Source organism: Arvicola amphibius, chromosome 6 (assembly GCF_903992535.2).
Source record: "Arvicola amphibius chromosome 6, mArvAmp1.2, whole genome shotgun sequence".
Classification (NCBI taxonomy): domain Eukaryota; kingdom Metazoa; phylum Chordata; class Mammalia; order Rodentia; family Cricetidae; genus Arvicola; species Arvicola amphibius.
The window spans coordinates 115,717,689-115,737,465 of NC_052052.2; the positions used below are offsets into that span (position 1 = coordinate 115,717,689).

Genomic DNA, 19,777 nt, shown 5'->3' on the forward strand with positions numbered 1-19,777 from the left:
TCTCTTTTACAAATACAGGTTTAAAAAGGACACTCCAAGTAAATTCTCTCCCATCTCTGACCCCTAACTTTCAGCCTCTCTAAAGACCCTCAAATGTCTAGGAGCACAAGTCTGGTTATTGTTGCCACTGGAAAAGTCACAGCTTATACTCTCAGAAATTTGTCTCAAAAACCATACAAGTCCTGAGCTGTCATCTGGCAAAGGGAAGAATTAGGCACCTCTGAACCCTCAATCATTGGAAAAGAAGCAACCATTGAAAAAGAATCAACCAACGGACTGAGGAGGGCTTTTTTCTTTTGTCTGGGAGCTCTTATAAGAAAATGGACCATGTAGTCAACTTCAAATCATCACAAGTAATGAATTCCTGATTAACAAATATAAAATATTTTAATTATGGATCCAGCATCCCAGGTGCCATAACTCCTAAAGTAAAAGATTTAGTATGTTACATAATCACAACTTTCAAGTCTTTATTTTGGCAATAGTCCATAGATCCTCTTGCTACTCTCCACACTAGGCAGAAGACCAGGTCAAGTTCATAAAGCCCAAGTTATCTACCAGGCCTGGTGGTCCAGACCTATAATCAGAGCTACTTAGAAACTGAGACAAAACACTGCAAATTCCAGACAAGCCTGGGCTAGCATGAGTTCAAGACTAGGCAATTTAGTGTGAACCTGTCTCAAAAGTAAAAAGTAAAAGATTTTAAGTAAAATGGGGGCTGATCAGTGATAGAGGTCTTGCTTAGCATGCACAAGTACTAGGTACAAATCCCAGTACAGAAAGAAAACAAACACACACAAATAAATCCTCTTATCAGTGATCAGTCAGATCCCTTAAAAATAATTCTGCCACTTGGCTAATAAATCAGTTAGTGGAAAACAAATCCAATTTTCTAATATCAGCAACAATGGCCAAATTGTCAAAATATTTCAATGAAAAGTAATTAATAAATAACGATGTAAACATTTTGCTATTTGCAAAAACTCTCCATTCACATTATAAGTAATATGATGGTTAATTCTATGTGTGAGATTGGGTGTGCCATACAACTCAGTTTTTGGTCATACTGCATGCAGTCCAAATGTTGCTATGAGGATATTTTTTAGAAGCAATAAATATTTAAAACTGTAAACTCAGTAAATTATTCTTTATAATGTGAGCTAACCTCACTAAATAGCTAAAAATCTTCAGAAAAACATTAAGCAATCTCATTAACCCCCTGCCTTTTGTGCAAAGAACTTCTTCCTGAAGACTGCCCTGAGTCTCCAGCCTACACATTCCAGATCTTCCAGCTACAGTCTCATGAGCCAATTCCTCAAAGGAAATCTCTCACTCTCTGAGGAATTCTAGAAATACCTATGACACACTATTATGTCACTTTTGCACTAGAAAAAAAAAACCCTGCACTTTGTGGGACCACCAATGTCCACGCTCCAGCTTGATATTATCCTCTGCCAACCATCTATGATGCTGCAACAGTGTCTCTCGCCATGGCTGTAATCTCAGGAAGAACTTATACCAAACACTGCCCATGTGACTCAATGTGAACATTATCTTATGCCCTTTATCCTAAAGTTTTCCCCAAAGTCTTCCAGTCAGAACAACTCCTCAGGCTGGGCAGTGGTGGTGCACGCCTTTAATCCCAGCACTTGGGAGGCAGGACAGGCGGATCTCTATGAGTTCAAGGTCAGCCTGGTCTATAAGAGCTAGTTTCAGGACAGGCTCAAGAGCTACAGACAAATCCTGTCTCAAAAAAGAAAACAAAAAACAAACAAACAAATAAAAGAAACAACTCCTCCAACTGACTTCCTAGCTCATTTTCATTAGTGTGTCTCTATTACAACGTTAGAGTGTCTTCATGGGAATTTATAATTACTTAGCCAGACTCCTGCTTGAACTGAGTAGGCAGAAGTTCAAGCAACATCTTTCTGAAAAAACAAAACAAAACACCTCAGTTTTGCTATTAGTCTGATTTTAAGAGGGTTAAGAGTACATTTTAATTCTTAGGAGCTGCCTGGCAGACAGCGGATTAAGAAAATAGCAACAAGTCAACAGAATCCAAAACAGGGCACAGGGAAGGACTCACAAAGGAGTTTCGCAGAGTGGGCTCTAGAAGCTTTCTAACACTTCCCCAGAGAAAAAATGGAAAGCTGTGCAACAGATGACAGCAAAGCAAAGGAGAGAATAGCAATTTCCCCAGTCATAAACACCGGCATTTAAGAGAACGTAAAGTGAGATGGCACTCATCGTGCTGACTTACCTTGAAGTTGTTGCTCCTCCTATCAACAACGGAATATTTATAGCCAACCTCTCCATTTCCTTAGCAACAAAAATCATTTCATCCAGGGATGGAGTGATGAGTCCTGATAAGCCAATTATATCTATTGCCAAAAAAGGAAGGAAGGAAGGAAGGAAGGAAGGAAGGAAGGAAGGAAGGAAGGAAGGAAGGAAGGAAGGAAGACCAGTGAGAATGAAAAAAGAGAGAAAAGAAGACCACTTTAAAAAAATTTATACTGAAGACCAGAAAGCCTAACATGTTAATTTCTAATTCTAGGAATTTAGTATTTGCTTTGGGTGATAAGAAATGGAAGTCTGTCTCAAAAAAAAGGGGGGGAATGGAAGATAAATTTCAGCAACATATTTGTAACAGATTTAAGTAAAATGCCACACAATAAAAATTATCTCTAGCTGGGCGGTGGTGGCGCACGCCTTTAATCCCAGCACTCGGGAGGCAGAGGCAGGCAGATCTCTGAGTTCGAGGCCAGCCTGGTCTACAAGAGCTAGTTCCAGGACAGGCTCTAGAAACTACAGGGAAACCCTGTCTCGAAAAACCAAAAAAAACCAAAAAAACAAAACTCTAGTTTGTAACAATTTCAGACTTGACCATAAAAACAACTACATACAAGGGAAAAAAAATCCAACTCAACTGCTTTCCTCTAAGAAGGCAGTCCACTGAACCTCTAGAACTCAGGAAGCCATGGACACTCACACACCTCTTTCAAGTCCCAACAGCCTGCACTGGAGCTGGCTGCCTAGGTGTCCCTCAGACCCCCACATGGGCTGGACTTTACCATTCTCCAACAGATTCTCAGAATAATGCTGAAGCCTACACCTAGCAGACTATGGCACATACCTGCTCTGTGGTCAAGAGCTGCTTGAAGTATCTTATCACAGGGAGTCATGACTCCTAAATCAATAACTCTGAGGCAAGAAACGAGATGTCAGAAAATTAACAAAAGCCCAAAAGAAACAAAGCTGAAATGAACATTTTAATTTTAGCCACTAAATGCTGCTCTAACATAAACTGGAACCAGAGTATCAGAAGTCATTCACATTAGTTTTGTTTTGCTTTGTTTTTTCCAGAGCTGAGGACCTTGTGCTCTACAACTGAACTAAATCCCTATTCCCCACATTAGTTTTTGAAAGAATAATATTCTACTTTATGAATGTACTACATACTACAGTATCAATCTGAAATGTGACCCCTAAGGCCACTATTTTGGTGTTTTTTTTTTTTTTTTTTTTTTTTTTTTTTTTTTGGTTTTTCGAGACAGGGTTTCCCTGTAGTTTCTAGAGCCTGTCCTGGAACTAGCTCTTGTAGACCAAGCTGGCCTCGAACTCAGAGATCCGCCTGCCTCTGCCTCCCGAGTGCTGGGATTAAAGGCGTGCGCCACCACCGCCCGGCTAAGGCCACTATTTTGAAGGCTTACTTACTTCCCAGCTTGACATTTTTATTTTTATTCTTGCGCTTCTGAAACACGATCCCTGTGCTTTCCTTGCTCTTTTTTTACATCCCTGATATCAACGCTTTGACATGACACTTCTTACCATGATAGGCTGTGTTACCACAGGGCCAACAAGGGGCTGACATCTACCACAGTGTCAGAGAGCTGCAGACACAGTGCACTCTCCTACCCATTCATCTACTAATAGACGCTGGGTTTTCACTACATTGTGACTGCTGAGTGGCAATCTAAACCCTCACCTCAACACTTGTGTCACAAGTGCTACTCCACAGCCATTTTAATGGAAAGGGACCATACAAGACAAGGTCCCAACGCTCAATTAATTGGCAGTAGAGTTGGGATATGAATCAGAACTAGGATAAATCCCACTACCATATCTATTCAGGCCAAAAAGGGTGCTGGTAGGAGGCAGCAGAGAGAATGAGCTGGAAAAGGGCAGTCCCTGCTCATGCAGGCGCTGTCAGGCAGAGCTTGTACCTAAGGCAAGGAAGGAAGAGAGTAACTCAGACGTCAGCAAGAGAGGTCAGCAGGTCTCAAACAGAAAGACAACTCTAGTAGGCACACACGAGTTGTAGGACAAGCACCAAGGCAGAAAGCAAATCTAGGGAAATGGTTAAGCAGTTTAAAAGCCCTTGCTACTCTCATAGAGGATCATAGTCCAAATTCCAGCACCCATATTACATGACTCACAACCTCCTGTAACTCCAGCTCAAGGCAATCAGATGCCCTCTTCTGGTCTCCAAGTCATACAAACACATATACCTAAGTAAAAATGGGGGATGGGGGTAGAATAATGTCAAAGAATTTCAGAGGGGTTTACAACCTGGAACTCGTAGAAACTAGGAACACTCTGGAGATGTTCTACCTATTAGTCTTCCATGCTATGTTGAAAAAGTTCCCATTGTGTATTTTTTTCACTCAACCTTATCATATCTGTTAGATGATTTAAAAATTAAAGCATGTATTTGCGTTTGTTTTATTGTCAGAAATTCTTAAAAACAAACCATAATTGACAGGTATGGCAGTACATCCCAGAACTCAGAAGGGTGAGGCAAGAGGATTGCCATGAATTGGAAGTAGCCTGAGCTGTATCTAGCAAGTTCCAAGATAGCCTAGGCTATACAGTGAAACTCTGGTTTTAAACAAAGCAGACAAAATGCTTTCGTGTGTGTGTGTGTGTGTGTGTGTGTGTGTGTGTGTGTGTGTGTATGTGTGTGTGTGTGTGTGTGTGCACTTAAGAACATCTCTAGAACATAACATCAACTATCAGTAGTGAGTGCTGAACATGGATGTGGGAAGTAGGCTTGCTTACCATTCTTACTGCAACCCCTCTTATACTGATGGATTGGTATCTTGTCCCTATATTCTTTTTTACATGAAGTTTGTTTGTTTTAATTAACCAACACTATGAAATCCTCAACAAAAAGTGAGATCATTTCAAGTTGACCACAAGTACACTGGGCTCTGATAGTACTGACAATAGCAAAGATGCTGGATGTCTGGTAACCCCTCAGGTTACTGTTGTTTTTTAATGTACTGAAGAAAATCTAGTAACTAAAGAGCTTTTGTTTAAGATGACTAATAAACAATACTAAATATGAAACCAGGCAAAGGAGCAAATAGCTTTTAAATCAAGACAAAAAAGTATGCACCACGAAACTGATTCTTTGCAATACTGTACTATGGTTTTGACATTTTCTAGCCTGAACTGTCTCTCCAGTCCTATATTATGTTTTTAAATCTGATTAAAAATCATCAGAATAATGACAATTATCTTGCTCTCATTCTTTTCTTCTGTTTTATCTTGTTATCTTCAGGTACATCTTACATGCATGAGGAAAAGCCAGGTGACTATTGTGGTTAAACAGAGAGGGAGAGGGAGGGGGAGGGGGAGGGAAAGGGGGAGGGAGACAGAGAGGGAGAGGGAGAGGGAGGGAAGGGAGGGAAGGGAGGGAGGGAAGGGAGGGAGGGGCGGTGGGGCAAAGGATAGAGACTATAGACCACACACCCAAAGCAGCAGAGGAGCTTCTCAAACCCAGGGTCAAGAGCCACCAGCACACAATGGAACCCACTCTTTTTTCAAGTGAACCCAACTGGAAACTGAGCTGTGCTTCTCAAAGACTGTGATTTCACTGGCAGAACATGATCCTGACAACTCTCAGATCACACCCTGAAAAAAACACCTTGTAGACCAGAGCAATGACTATGAGTCTTTCTAAGAGAAGTCACTGCAGGGGCTGAATTGAGAACTAAGATTGGTTACAGTCATACAGATTCACTCTGAACCAGAAAAGCCCAGAGAAAAAGCAGAGAGTGGTTAGGTTGCTACACAAACCCAGACATCAAGTAAGAATGGTCAGGCCTAGTATAGAAGCAGTTATGGGTGGTAAGTTGACATTACCCTGAAAACACTGTATTATGCGAAGCTGGGGAGAAAAGAAGCCAGGAACACCCAGGGGGTTCATATAAGCAGTGTTTTGAAAGGGGGTGAGTTAGGGAGAGGTGTTCTTGACAGCAACTAATTCCATTTTCAAAATATCAGTTTGCTATTTCAATCCAAATGGAGCCCTTTAAGCAGTTACATGAACACGTACATCTGGAGTCTGGGAAAATATAGCCACATGAAGGTAACAGGCCTTATCAGAGACAAGACACTGGACAGATGATGAGGCTGAGCCTACCCTGGACCTTACTACTTGGAGGTTCCTGTATTGTAGCACCAACACTACCAGACAGCTCCCTGGAAATGCTGAACTTGAGCCCAAACCTACACCAGACCTGAGTCTCCAAAGGACAGGAAAGGTTAAGAAGCACATCCTAGACAGAGGAGAAGCCCAAGGACCGAGCCTGGAGCCATTCTTGTGTCTGAGGATGCTCAGAGAAGAAGGAACCAGAAGAAGAGTGACGAGTACTGGCCAGTGAGGCAGACTGAGAAGCAATGTCAGCTGGAACTTCTTAACCTGTCATCAAGAAGTCTCGCTGGGAAATGACTGAATGCCCACTGGAGTAGTTCCAATTCTGCACACAGAAAGCTTAGGGCCTCACAATGGCAGTCACTCTCAGCCTGGGTACCAACCTAGCACTGGGGCTGTCCCAGGGCATCTCCAAGGCACCAGTGAATGTCTTAGCATATTCAAGAACTCCTGCCTGACACATGCTCCAGTGCATTGAGGCCATTAAAGCCAAACAACACCTAGAAGCTTCTTAGATGACACGGGAGCTAATTTGGGGGAAAAAAATTAGTGTTACAAGCCAGACGTAGGGAAGAAAAGGCAGCCTAGGCTGATCCTAGACCATGATGGCTCGGGCTCATGATCAGCTAAAACACCATGAGCTTCCTAGGGCCTAGGGGGGTATGACCAGATCCAAACATCTGCCATTCCCTCTCACCTCTCCTAGGGCTTCCTCCCATTCACCCACTTTCTTTACTATTCCTTGCTCACTATTCCCCAGGTCTGTGGGTCTCCCCTAAGGACAAATGTTGTTTTCTGCCACAGTAAAGACTAAAAAGAAAGAAAAATGAAAATCTAGCTGTCTGGTGGTACATATCTACAGTCCCAGCACTTGGGAGACTAAAAATAGGAAGAATTCAAGTTGAAGGCCACCCTGGAGTACACAGTAAGACCCCACCTGAAAAGAAAGAAAAGTGGAGAGGAAGGAAGAAAGGTGGAGAAGTTATGAAAAATGTTATTTTTATAATGTTATTCCTTAGTGTTTAGAACAGAGCACTAAAAGCTGGTAAGATGGCTCAGTGGGTAAAGATTATTTGCCACTAAGCCTGACATCCTGAGTTTAATATCTGGAACTCACATGGTAGACAAAACCAACTCCCCAAAAGTTGTAACTTGATTTCCACATGTGTATAGGCACACACATGCGTGCACGGGCACACACACATACATACACATAATTTTAAAGGTATTTTTCAAAAGAACTTTAAGTATACATTGTACTTGGGATTCAAATTCAGAAAAAAAGCTACAAAACGAGTTACTAATGATATCAAATAATATTTTAAATTACATAGAATTTATAAAGTAGACAATCTAGCTCTTTTCCTCTTCAGAAGAAATCACAAAGGAAAAGTAAAATTGTGCATATAAAGCCAAGATGACTTGCATACATGGAATGAACTAATACTCGGCCATAAAAAAAAAATAGAACTCCATCATTTGCAGGAAATAGATGGAGCTGATGGACACTGTGCTAAGTCAAACAATCCAGACATAGAAATATGATGTCTCATGTGAAGAAACTTAAAAGTTGACCCTAACATACAAGAAAGTTGAAAAGAAATTACCAAAGGCTACACAGGGTGAGGAAAGAGGAGGATAAAGAGCTGGACAGCAGGCTTAACTACAAGTTAAACAGGAGAAGAGTTCACATGCTCCATAGCAGTATGCAACAACCTACTGCATATTATGAAGAACTGAGTTAGAAGAGTGAACTCTCCACTTCAGTAAGATGTATAAGGAGACAAATGCCTGCTCAATATACATTGTATACATGGGTTTAATGTCATACTGCACTTTTAAGTATGTAACTTAGGAATATGCATCCCTTGTTAATTAAAAATAGGAAAGAGAGATAGAGGACAGAAGGGAGAAGGGAGGGGGCACAAATGAAAGAAAACTCAACTGTACTAAACTGCAGTTCCTCTTTCAGGAACCAGTTCCAAACCGCTGCTGCCCCTGCAATTCACACATCCTACCACTAGATGGAAGCACCCTACCAATCCAGCACCTAGCTGTGGCTTTCTTTTTTACTCACAGGGCCTACTACTGTTGCTTCCCCCCACCCCTTTTCTCCCCCCACCCCCCCGCCCCCACGCTCCATCCCAAATCTGGATAGTCTGAAGTACTAGATCTGGGCTATACCTTCTGTTGGAAGCCCACATAAAAAGACCTAGAAGGATGCTTTTGCTGTCTGTCTACCTGTCTCGGCTGGCCTGAAACTCACTGTTGACCCACCCGCTTCTTTTGAGGGGTGAGGGACTCAAGAGAGGGTTTCTCTGTAGCTTTGGAGCCTGTCCTGGAACTAGCTCTTGTAGACCAGGCTGGCCTCGAACTCACAGAGATCTTCCTGTCTCTGCCTCCTGAGTGCTGGGATTAAAGGCGTGCGTGCAGTGCTACCACCTGCTAGATCCACTCACTTCTTCATCTGAGTGCTGGGATTAAAGACAAACACCACCACACCTAGCCCATTTCTATTTCAAAAAACAAACCAAAAAAAAAAAAAAAAACCCTAAATTTCTGAAAGTTCTTCCATCAAAATATCACAAGTAAAAGGCCTCTAAATTACTGATGACCCTGTGAGGTACTGAGAGAGGCTGGTGCATTAGCATCAGCTGCCCTTGACTTAGACTATCTTTCTCTGTTAATATGCAGATTTTCTTATACATATAGTGTGAAACAGGGAAAGCATATAACTGTATTTTTCATAGTTGAGACAGTATATCTAAAATCAATTGTCAGGCAATCAATAATCTGATCAAAAACACTTCTGAAGATTCTAACTTATTTCTCAATGGAAATCTCAAACGAGCCATTTCAAGTTGATGCAGGCCAAAACAATACTCACAAGAAAGTGACATCACAAAACAAAAGCTGACATATCATTTTAATGAACAATAAATAGGTAGTAAACTGTAATCCTGATTTTCAAGGCAAGGAAAGAAAGCTATCTTAAGACAAAGGCTGGAAAGAAAAGTAGAAAGACTGACTGCCCACGGGGAAAGCTGTCCTCCTAACACAACCAGCCTCAGCCTGCCTGAATGCAATCTAATCAGTGTTCCAGACAAGTGTTGAGGCAAAAGAGGCTGGGAAGGCTCATTGTTAGCTGATAGCAGAAACGAGAACACAAGCGACCATAACCAATAGACTACACTATTAGAGAAGAGGCACAGTGGAAAGCAGCCCATGACTCCAAAGGACTGCTAGATAGACATGGGCCAGGACAGGCATTAGTGATTTTTTTTCATTGAAACATATTGTGAAGTGGGAAAAATATAAACTTAATATAAGCCGTTAGCTTTTGTTATGAATATTTATTCATTATGAGAGAGCAAAAGGGGGTTTTACCTGAATATATCACTCCAAAAACTACATCACCACTGTGATGGCTAATCTTGGTTGTCAACTTTAGATACTTTAGAAAGTATCTAAAACTGGGGCTGGAGAGGTGGCTCACTGGTTAAGAGCACTTCCTGCTCTTCCAAAGGTCCTGAGTTCAATTTCCAGCAACCACATGCTGGCTCACAACCATCTGTAATAAGATCTGGTGCCCTCTTCTGGTATGCAGGCAGAACACTGTATATATAATATATTAATCTAAAAAGGAAGAAAGGGAAGAAAAGAAAAGTATCTAAAACCCAGCTTGGTGTTCTACTTGTGAGGGATTTTTCTTGGTTGGATTATTTGGGATCCACCCTAAACCTAGACCATTTGTGGTCAGAAGATTCACCCTAAATCTGGACCATTTCTTAGTGGTAGTCCATATAAAAGGACTTAGAAGGGAGCTTTTGCTCTCCATCTCTTGTCCCCACTCTAAGGAGTTAAATCTGCTTCTCCGGGATTCCTCAGTGGACCGAAACTGGCAGCTCTCTAGTACCCCACTGGGCTCCAGCATAAGACTGGGACTGCTGATATATCCAGGTTCCTTGACCAAATAAGTACTGAATCCTTGGCCTTTCTGTCAGGAAACAGTCACTACTAAACTACTTGGACCACAGCCTATAAGCCTCTCTAATAAATCCTTCACTGATATATAGATCTACATTAGTTCATTCCATCAGTTCTGTTCCTTAGAGAATACTAGTATAATCACCAAGAAACACAGAGGATGTCGAGACTAATATGGACAAAGTCTTTCTAGAAAGCCTGCTCTGCTAAGAACCCTGGTCTAAAACCTGGCAGTTTGCTAAGTAGAAAATGGTACATACTGGCCATGAGAAGCCTTGCACTGGCTGGTTTTATGTCAGCTTGACACAAGCTAGAGTCATCAGAAGGAGTCTCAGTTGAGGACATGCCTCCATGAGATCCAGCTGTAAGGCATTTTCTCAATTAGTGATCAATGTGGGAGAGCCCAGGCCATGGTGGGTGGTGCAAGCCCTGGGCTGGTGGTCCTGGGTTCTATAAGAAAGCAGGCTGAGCAAGCCAAGTGAAGCAAGATAGTAAGCAGCTCCCCTCCATGATCTCTGCATTAGCTCCTGCCTACAGAATCCTGCCCTGCTTGAGTTCTTGTCCTGAATTCCTTTGGTGATGTGGATGTGTGAGCTGAATAAACCCTTTCATCCCCTACTTGTTTTTTTGGTCATGGTGTTTCATCGCAGCAATAGAAATCCTAAAACAAGCCTGATAAGCAACTAGTAGAGACTATGTCCAATATAGATTCTCAGGAAGACTCCTGGCTGGCCTGACCCCTAGGGAACACTTCTTATCCTCTATGTCCTTAAAAAATACATTAGAGATACGTAATTTTGAGCCTACAAAAAAAGCTGTGTTCACAGTTGTAGACAAAAACAAACACACCTTATCCATGGCCATACGCTACCCCATCCCTCTCACCCAGTAAAACATTTGATTCACATTTTTTTTAAACATGAAGGGGATGAAGTGAGGTCTTAACTTACCGGAAATTATTGCATCCTAGCACCACACCAACAATGTTCTTGCCTATGTCGTGCACATCACCTTTAACAGTGGCCAGCACAATGGTGCCTTGGTAAGGGTCCTGCAAAGTGAGACAAGCAGCTGAGCATGAGTGGGGGGTCGCCAGGAAGACCATTTGGTTCTCAAGAGCCACACAGAGATGGCAGAGGAATAAATAGTAGAACCCTCTCAAAGGTAGGTCGGGGACCCAAGTAAGAGACTCTACTTGAAGCTCTGTGCCACCCAGAAGTTCAAAAGAGGCGTGCCTATCAAGTCAGCCCAGGGATTTCAACCAAACTCACAGGTTCTAGCATCTGAAAAAGAGTCAGCAGTCACAGACAGTCCTACAGCTAAAGACCACATCCTAAACCCTGAAACTGCCAAGGTATATTGCTGAGAGTTAGAAAAGAGAGGGTGCCATAGAAAATGTTACACTTGTTATGCTACAGACTATTACTTTAACTGTGTAAGGGTGTGTCAAAGTTTTTCTGTTGCATTTGTTTAATTATGTAAAGATGTGTTGCATTTGTTTCACCTTGCCTGCCTAAGACACCTGATTGGTCTAATAAAGAGCTGAATGGCCAATAGCTAGGCAGGAGAGGAATAAGTGGGGTTGGCAGGCAGAGAGAATAAGTAGGAGAAATCTAGAAAAGAGAAGAGAGAGGAGAGAACAAGGGAGAAAGAGAGACACTCCAGGGCAGCCAGGAGCCATCAGTCAGCTAGACGGAGTAGTACATACAGAAGGAAAGAAGGGCACAAAGCCCCAAGGCAAAACATAGATGAAGAGAAACAGGTGGAAGTAATAAGAGCTAGCAAAAAACAAGCATAAGATAAGGTCGAGAATTCATAACTAGTATTGTAGAACTTTATGACAATTCTGAGCCCTCTCAAGTCTCAGCAGTAATGCTCCCCTCTTCCCCCCTGGGAACCAAGGACCTAACAACTGCCCACCCACGTACTGAAATGTTGGGAACTTTCCATCATCTCAGCCAACTGAGTCCTTGTGAATGTTCTCCTAATAGAACTTAATTATTGAATAGAGGCAAGATAACCCTTAGGTGTTGACTCAGTGACTGATGTTTTGACTTAGGCCCTGGGAAAGGGGCAAAGTGACCCTCAGATGTTTTCCCTTACCTCATCTGATCTGGCAACCACTCTCCAGCCAATTATTGGTAACAGCCCTTTTGAATAAGCCAATCATAATAGTTAAAGAACAACTCCCAGACACCCCTTCCTTCTGTGTTTTTTCCCGTTAAAAATAGCCTGTACCAGCCATTTGAGGTCTTTCTAGCATCCTGAATGCTGGAAGACCCAGTCATGACAGAATTAATAAAATCCTCATGCTTTTACATCAGCTGTGGTATGAGAGATGGTCTCTGAGGGGCGACTCCTCCTCGGTGATTGGACTCTAGGGTCCAACAGTATTAAGTCTCCATGTTATGATTTGGGAGCTGGTTGGTGGTCCAAAATAAATTCTGCTGCAAGGGAGGAGCTGGCTAACTAAAGATGTCCCTCAAATTTTCAAAGCAGCCTAGTGCAGGGAATGTAGACTCATCTTTTATTTCTCTAAAACAGTTCTTTTGCACACTGATGAAACAAGAAAATGAAAAGGTAGGTATGCAAGGCAGGCATCATCTCTCCAATTCAGCCAACTGCAAATTTAGAATTCTCAGGGCTAAAGTTGTCTGAACTACATGGTGCTCCAAATAAAGTAAAAAGGCTAGTGGCTGACTCTGGTGGTGCAGCCAGCAAGGATAAATGCTACAAGTGGTACCAAGGGGATAACTAAGAAGTATTTCGGGAAGAGCTGCCTAAAAGCAAACATGATACATTTAAAACATGAACATGGGCAACCTAGCAGAGCAAGATACCTGATTTGAAAACCTAAAGACCTAAGTTCAATGCTCTGGGTCTACCAATGTAAAGGTGGAAAGAGTGCACCAACTAACTGCATAAAAGCTTTACTGATGAGGCTCCCAACCCCACAAAAACAATAATCTTCTAGGCCAACTCCTGAAAAGGCTTCAGGCCTGAACAAAATAACTTGCCTCTTCTTCAACCGAACCATTAAGAATTCTTGCTTCTTCTCTTTCTTTTTCCATGAAAGGGATAAGGTGTCCAACAGCCTTCTTCATGACACGGGCTGACTTTATAACCTGGAAAAAAGCAGAATTAGGCATCATTAGCAAATCATCACATGACTGTCACTGTTGACCCATGAAGCTTCAGTACTAATTAAGAATGCATAATTCAACTGTCCCAGATTGCTATAATGAGCAGGATGAGAAATTAGAACCCTGTGGGAACACCAATAAGAGAGGCACAGCAAGAGGAAAACCAAGCACAAACAAAAGGTTAAAATTTCTGTTCCTGAACTTGCACTTGGTAGGCTTCTTCTTTTTCTGCCTAAAGTCTGTGTCTCTGAATTCTATGCATCTTTTAAATTCCACGTTCAACATGATGCATCCCCATCATTCTATAAATCCCCAGTATTTTAACTCACCTAAAATGAGGTTTATGAAAGAGGCTCTCTTAGCTATTTATATGTTTCAGAGCCCCAAATCTAGATGCTCAGCAAGGATTTGTTAAATGATAGTTTTAAGTAGTTGCTTTAATAAAGAATTCTGGTTTTACATAAAACATATCATTTCAAGTCCCACTATTTAAAAGAGTAATATATTTTCAAAATATGCATTCTTAAAGACAGTCACTGGCAAGCTGGGTGGTGGTGGTGCACGCCTTTAATCCCAGCACTTGGGAGGCAGGACAGGTGGATAAAGGCCAGCTTGGTCTACAGAGCAAGTTTCAGGACAGGCTCCAAAGCTACAAAGAAACAACAAAAACAACAAAAAAGATGGCCACTGGCTTGTCAAGTGAAATGTTAGTATTAACATTACATTTATCTTAGGTAGAGGGGGCATGGAAATACAGAACATGCAGATTATGGTACAAAGAATCTCTGCAAGCTTTCTAACCAATGCACAATCTAAAGATGGACTGGCAAGAGACGGTTCCTAAATACACCCAGGAAAGGAGTGGTCAGATAATACTGTCAAGTTTTGCATATACCACAAACTCAGAAAATACTCAAACTCAGTATTTACTCAAAAAAAATAGAAAAAGATTTGTTAAAATTTCTGTTTCACCAACCTGAGGTAGAAACATTTTTCCAGCTCCAAAAAGATCACCAACCACTTTCATGCCATTCATTAGAGGCCCTTCAATTATATTCAGAGGTCGGGGGTATTTTTCCTGGTTTAACCTGGCTTCTTCAGTATCTTCAACAATATGCTTTTCAATGCCCTTAAAAAAAGAAAGAAAAAGAAGGAGGGGGAAGGAAACAAACAAGCAATTGTAAAGGTGAAAATGAAAGAATGAATCAAAGAGATGTTTAAGAGCACAAATCCCAGAATCAGTCTGACAGAGTTTGAGTCCTGGTTCTCATCACTAATACAGGTAATTTATTAAGTTTTGGTTTCCTCACAGAATCACAAAAGTACCAACCTCCTGTTTATTTGGACAACCACTGTAATGCTATTTATTTACAGTGCCTTGCTAGTAATAGGAAGTTACTCAGAAAAAGGAGGTATTAGTGAAGACAGAGAATGTAGCTCAGTGGCAGAGTAGGTGCTTATCATGTGTTAGGATCTGAGTTCAATCCTCAGCTACTGATCATGTGCTAATAAATATCTCTATAAAATCAATATCTATTAGCTCAATGAGGTATGGTGATGTATGCCTTTAATCCTAGCCCTCAGGAGGCACTGGCAAGTGGATCTCTACATTCAAGTCTAGCTTAATCTACACAGTAAGCTCCAGGCCAGCCAGGGATATACAGTAAGATCGTATTTCAAATAAATGAACAGACAAGTATCTTCTCTCACTATAACACTACTTGGCTAGAAAAGAATTTAATACTAGAAAGACTCTCAGGTGAAGTTAAAACAAAAACAACAACAACAACAAAAAACAAAAACATGGAACTTTCCTCCCGACTTGCCTGATTTGCTGACTCTAAAGCTAAGGATCTGCAAGGATTGTAGGACACAAATGAATAATTCACAAATGAAATATGTACTCTCAGACGTCTAAGAATTAAAATGTAAATTCTAGACCCTTTTAAAAAACACTCTGGAACTTTCCAGACTCTCAAATATAGACACTGAGGTCAAGAGATTACTTATTTAAAATTCTATCTGTTGTGGAAGAGCCCCTACTGTCCTGCTGACTGACCAAAAGGAACCTGGTCTAGGGTGGGTTCTTGAGCTCAGAACTATTAATTGCCTGGCAAGTCCTTGCTGTGTATATGGGCCTGCCCTGTACAATGCAGTCACTGAGTTCCAAAGCATCTTCCACACCCATCTGTGAAAACTGAACACGTCTTTAGACACTGTCAAATGGCACAGATTCCTGAAGGCTAAGAATCAATAGTCAGACGTCTAGGGCAGCACCCCCTCAACTGCTGTCAGCAATGAAACCAGGGAGCCATGACTTCCTGTACAGGCTCTGGAACTCACCTTCACGAGAGCATACTCAAGACGCTCTTCAATGGAGCCACTCCTCCACTCATCTGTCTGGATGACTTTCTTCCCTCCTTTGCCATGAGTCTGAATGAAAATTAAGATAAAAAGTGAGTACAAATGATACATAGTGAACTATCTGCAGGAAAAAAAAGAAAAGTGCCTTTTCCTTCCTTTAAGTTCCCAGACCCCCAGGATGTTCAACATGAATGTTGAAAAAGAACAAACAATCTTTTAAAATTTGAACTTTCAGTAGAGAAAAGCAACAGTGTACTTTTATTTCCCCTAAAAAATAACAAGTGACATCAAAATATTTCTAGGATATAAAAGTTATTCTCTAACATCCAGCTCTCAGGAAGGATCAACATCCCCCACATACAATCAATCGTCGAGAATCTGGGAGCCATGAAGCAGTAGTGGCACAGTCCTATAATCCCAACACTTGGAAAGCTGAGGCAGGAGGATTGAGTTCCAGATCAACTAAGCAGTGTAAGATCCTGATCATTGAGATTTTATCATGTAAGAGAGGAAGGGAGAAAACAAAGAAGGGAAAACTCTAATAGTGCACATCAGGGGCTGAATGAAGGCTGTCAAACAGTAACATGGAAGTTTGAGGGAACAGACATCACCAACTGAGACAGTGATGAAGGGCTTCAGAGGTTGAGTCTCAGAAACTCAGAAAAGGGGTAAGGGCACAAGGTAAGTATCCTGGCACACTGGATAGATTACACTACTTTGTATGTTCTCCTCTTTCCAAGTGTATTTATATATACAAGTGTATATAAAAATGACAGAGCCAGGTAGTGGTGGCACATGCCTTTAATCCCAGTACTCAGGAGGCAGAGGCAGGAGGAGCTTAGTGAGATCTATGAAGTGATTTCCTGGACAGCCAGGGCTGTTACACACACACAAAAATCTTGTTTCAAAAACAGTAACAATAAAAACAAAAAAAAGCAAAAAACCCAAAAAGAGAGAGAAATAAAGGGAGGGAGGGAGGGAGGGAGAGAGGGAGGGAGACTACCTCATATTAAAAAAGATCAATTTAAAAAGTCTAAGTTCAAAATACTAAAGCAATCTAAACAAAATCTATTCCTCCCTCCTCGACCTAACCGCAATACCTTCTCTAGAGCACTATAAAAAACTATAACTATGATGATTAATGACCCAGAGACACAATTCTACATTAGCTCCTATTCTACAATAAAAGTTCAGTAGCTGCCAGTGAGTGATAAATTCTAAGGAAGGAAAAGCCACTTTTTGGACACTTTTCCCTTTACCTGGGCATATCGTAAGAGTTTTTCAGTAGCCTCAGGGTCTTTGTTCCAGATGAGGTCTTCACAGAGCTGAAGAAGGTCTTTTTGGATATCATCATACACGGGTAGATTGCCTGCATTGACTATCCCCATGTCCATACCAAACTAAGGGCAATAGAAAGGAAAATGAGAAATTCTACTGATACTCTAAGTGAGGGATCAGAAAAAATACTTTATGACATAGTTGGTCACTATTCAACTCTGTTGTTAGCTAGGCTAGCTGGCTCTACAACCTTCCATGGATCTGTCTTCATCTCTCATTCTACAGCCCTAGACAAAACACATGAGAAGGGATGAGGGCACTCTGTTCCACTGAAGCTTCATTTAAAGACAGAAGCAGGCTAGTTAACCTGTCTGTAACTTAGTCTGTAAGCCTGCTAAAAGGCAAAGTACAGTGCCATCATTTTTGTTTTAATTCTTTGAAAAAAATCATTGTGTTTACAATGTATGTGCATATAGATATAGATATATATCTGTGGGTACACATGTACCATGGCACATGTACTGAGGTCAGAGACAACTCTGGCTATTGGTTCCTGCCTTTCATTTTGCTACAGACAGGGTCTCTTGTTTACTACTGGACATGCTAGGCTAGCTGGCTCTACAACCTTCCATGGATCTGTCTTCACCTCTCATTCTACAGTAGCAACTACTACTACACTAAGTCACACAGGCTGTGAAATTTCAACTCAAGTCCTCAGGCTAGTTCAGCCAATACTGTATCACAGAGCCATCTTCCCGGTACCTAAGTTAAAGATGGTTACACCATACCTTGATCGCATGGTAAAGGAAAACACCATGCATTGCTTCTCGAATGGCTTCCATCCCTCGGAAGGAGAAGGACAAGTTAGAAAGACCTCCACTTATTCTGACTCCTGGTAATGTTTCCTGGCAAAAATGTAAAAGCATGAAAAGATTCTCTTATTTTGTCAAAAGTCACAATAAGTCATACCTTGTAAGTTTTGTATACAGGAGAAGAAAAAACAAAGTCCAAAGTAATTCTGAGTTTGTTACTAAGCAAAGAACAGTTTGCTATATCACTGTATCAAGTACTCTGTCTCCTCTTTTATTATGTAAATCTATCACCTTTTACAGTGTCACTTCTAAGCAATAGCTTTTCCTACTAGACTTTAACCTTTGTACAAAAAATATAAATTCCTATTTTATCTCTGACTACCTCTATAATGATCATGGTGAGGCATAAAAATGAGAGTCACATGAAATGTTTGCTGGATAAATGACCGGGGAGTGGGGGTGGAGACAGAAAGCAAAAGATTATGTGCATACATCTATAAATGCACATGTGCATACATTCCTGACCCATTTGAAGCTGCTAGACTTCAGTAACTTAAATGAACAAGTTCTCTATTTCATCACAAACTGGACAAAATATAGAAGAAGGCTGAGATGCCTATGACAATACCAATCATTAGTCATAACAACAGTAACTCTTAGTATAGGTCTAAGTATCCAGGTATAAAGCTTGTTACTGTCTAGCCATTCCAGCCCTAAGCTACAGAGAAACTCAAGCACATTTGCCAAACATGTTAGATTGGTGCAAAAGTAATGGTAGGTCGCATTGTTAAAATTTGTTCCTTAATGTTGAAATACATTCTTGATAAATTCAGTTATGTTAAATGCCATTTTAATATGCAATCCTGCCTTATGATTTTTTGCTAATGATTTATTACTTGCTTTTTTAAAATACTTATTTTATACTATGCATGTTTGCAGCTGGTACTGGTCAAAAAAAGAGTTCAGTTCTTCTCCACAGCATTATCTGACCACACATCGCACAACCAATGCTTCAAAATTCAAGAATTGGGTTACGAAGTTTCTGCCTTATCCACCATATTCACCTGATCACTCACCAACAGAATGCTATTTCTTCAAACATCTTGATAACTTTTTGCAGGGAAAAAATTTCTACAATCAGCAGGACAGAGAAAATTCTTTCCAAGAGTTACTGAATCCTGAAGCACTGGATTTTTAAAAAGGTGTTTGCTGCATTTATTTATCTGGAGTAGTATGCAGACAATCCACAGTGTGTGACGATGTCAGAACACAACTGCAGCAGTCAGTTCTCACCTTCCCTATGGTGTAGGACCTAGGGACTGAACTCAGATCACCAGCTTGACTGACACCAAATGCCTCCACCTGCTGAACCATCTTCCCAGCCTGTAAAACTGATTTTTTTTTTATGCTAGGAGAATTAAAAAAAAATATTTCTCATTGGTAAAAGCAGGTTAACTAGAATGGATCCTATTCTGATAAATGAAGATATGTTTGAGCCTAGTTGTAGTTTAAAATTCATGATCTAAAACTGCAATTAATTTTGCACCAACCTAATATAAGAATGTTCATAATTGTTAGACAGTAAAATGGTTAGTTGTGATTCAGGCTAATAATTATACACTAATAAAAATGAACAAATATAGCTATAGCAACACAAATAAAATTTCAAATAAGGCTGATGTGGACCTGGTGGCACTGGAGAGGTCATTAGGCAGGAGGCTAATAAGTTTAAACCAGCCTAAGCTACACAGTGA

General features: G+C 40.9%; 1 protein-coding gene across 1 annotated transcript in view; it reads right to left on the reverse strand.

The window, feature by feature from the left end:
• Mtr (5-methyltetrahydrofolate-homocysteine methyltransferase) overlaps nt 1–19,777 on the reverse strand; it is an 85,408-nt gene that overhangs the window by 17,385 nt on the left and 48,246 nt on the right. Inside the window, exons 17-24 of the mRNA XM_038333670.1 lie at nt 18,000–18,116; nt 17,193–17,333; nt 15,913–16,002; nt 14,546–14,698; nt 13,444–13,551; nt 11,377–11,477; nt 3,134–3,201; nt 2,261–2,381 (exon numbers count right to left, since the gene is read on the reverse strand). Of these exons, the coding sequence (XP_038189598.1) occupies nt 2,261–2,381; nt 3,134–3,201; nt 11,377–11,477; nt 13,444–13,551; nt 14,546–14,698; nt 15,913–16,002; nt 17,193–17,333; nt 18,000–18,116 (899 nt within the window). The remainder of the gene's footprint in view (nt 1–2,260; nt 2,382–3,133; nt 3,202–11,376; nt 11,478–13,443; nt 13,552–14,545; nt 14,699–15,912; nt 16,003–17,192; nt 17,334–17,999; nt 18,117–19,777) is intronic.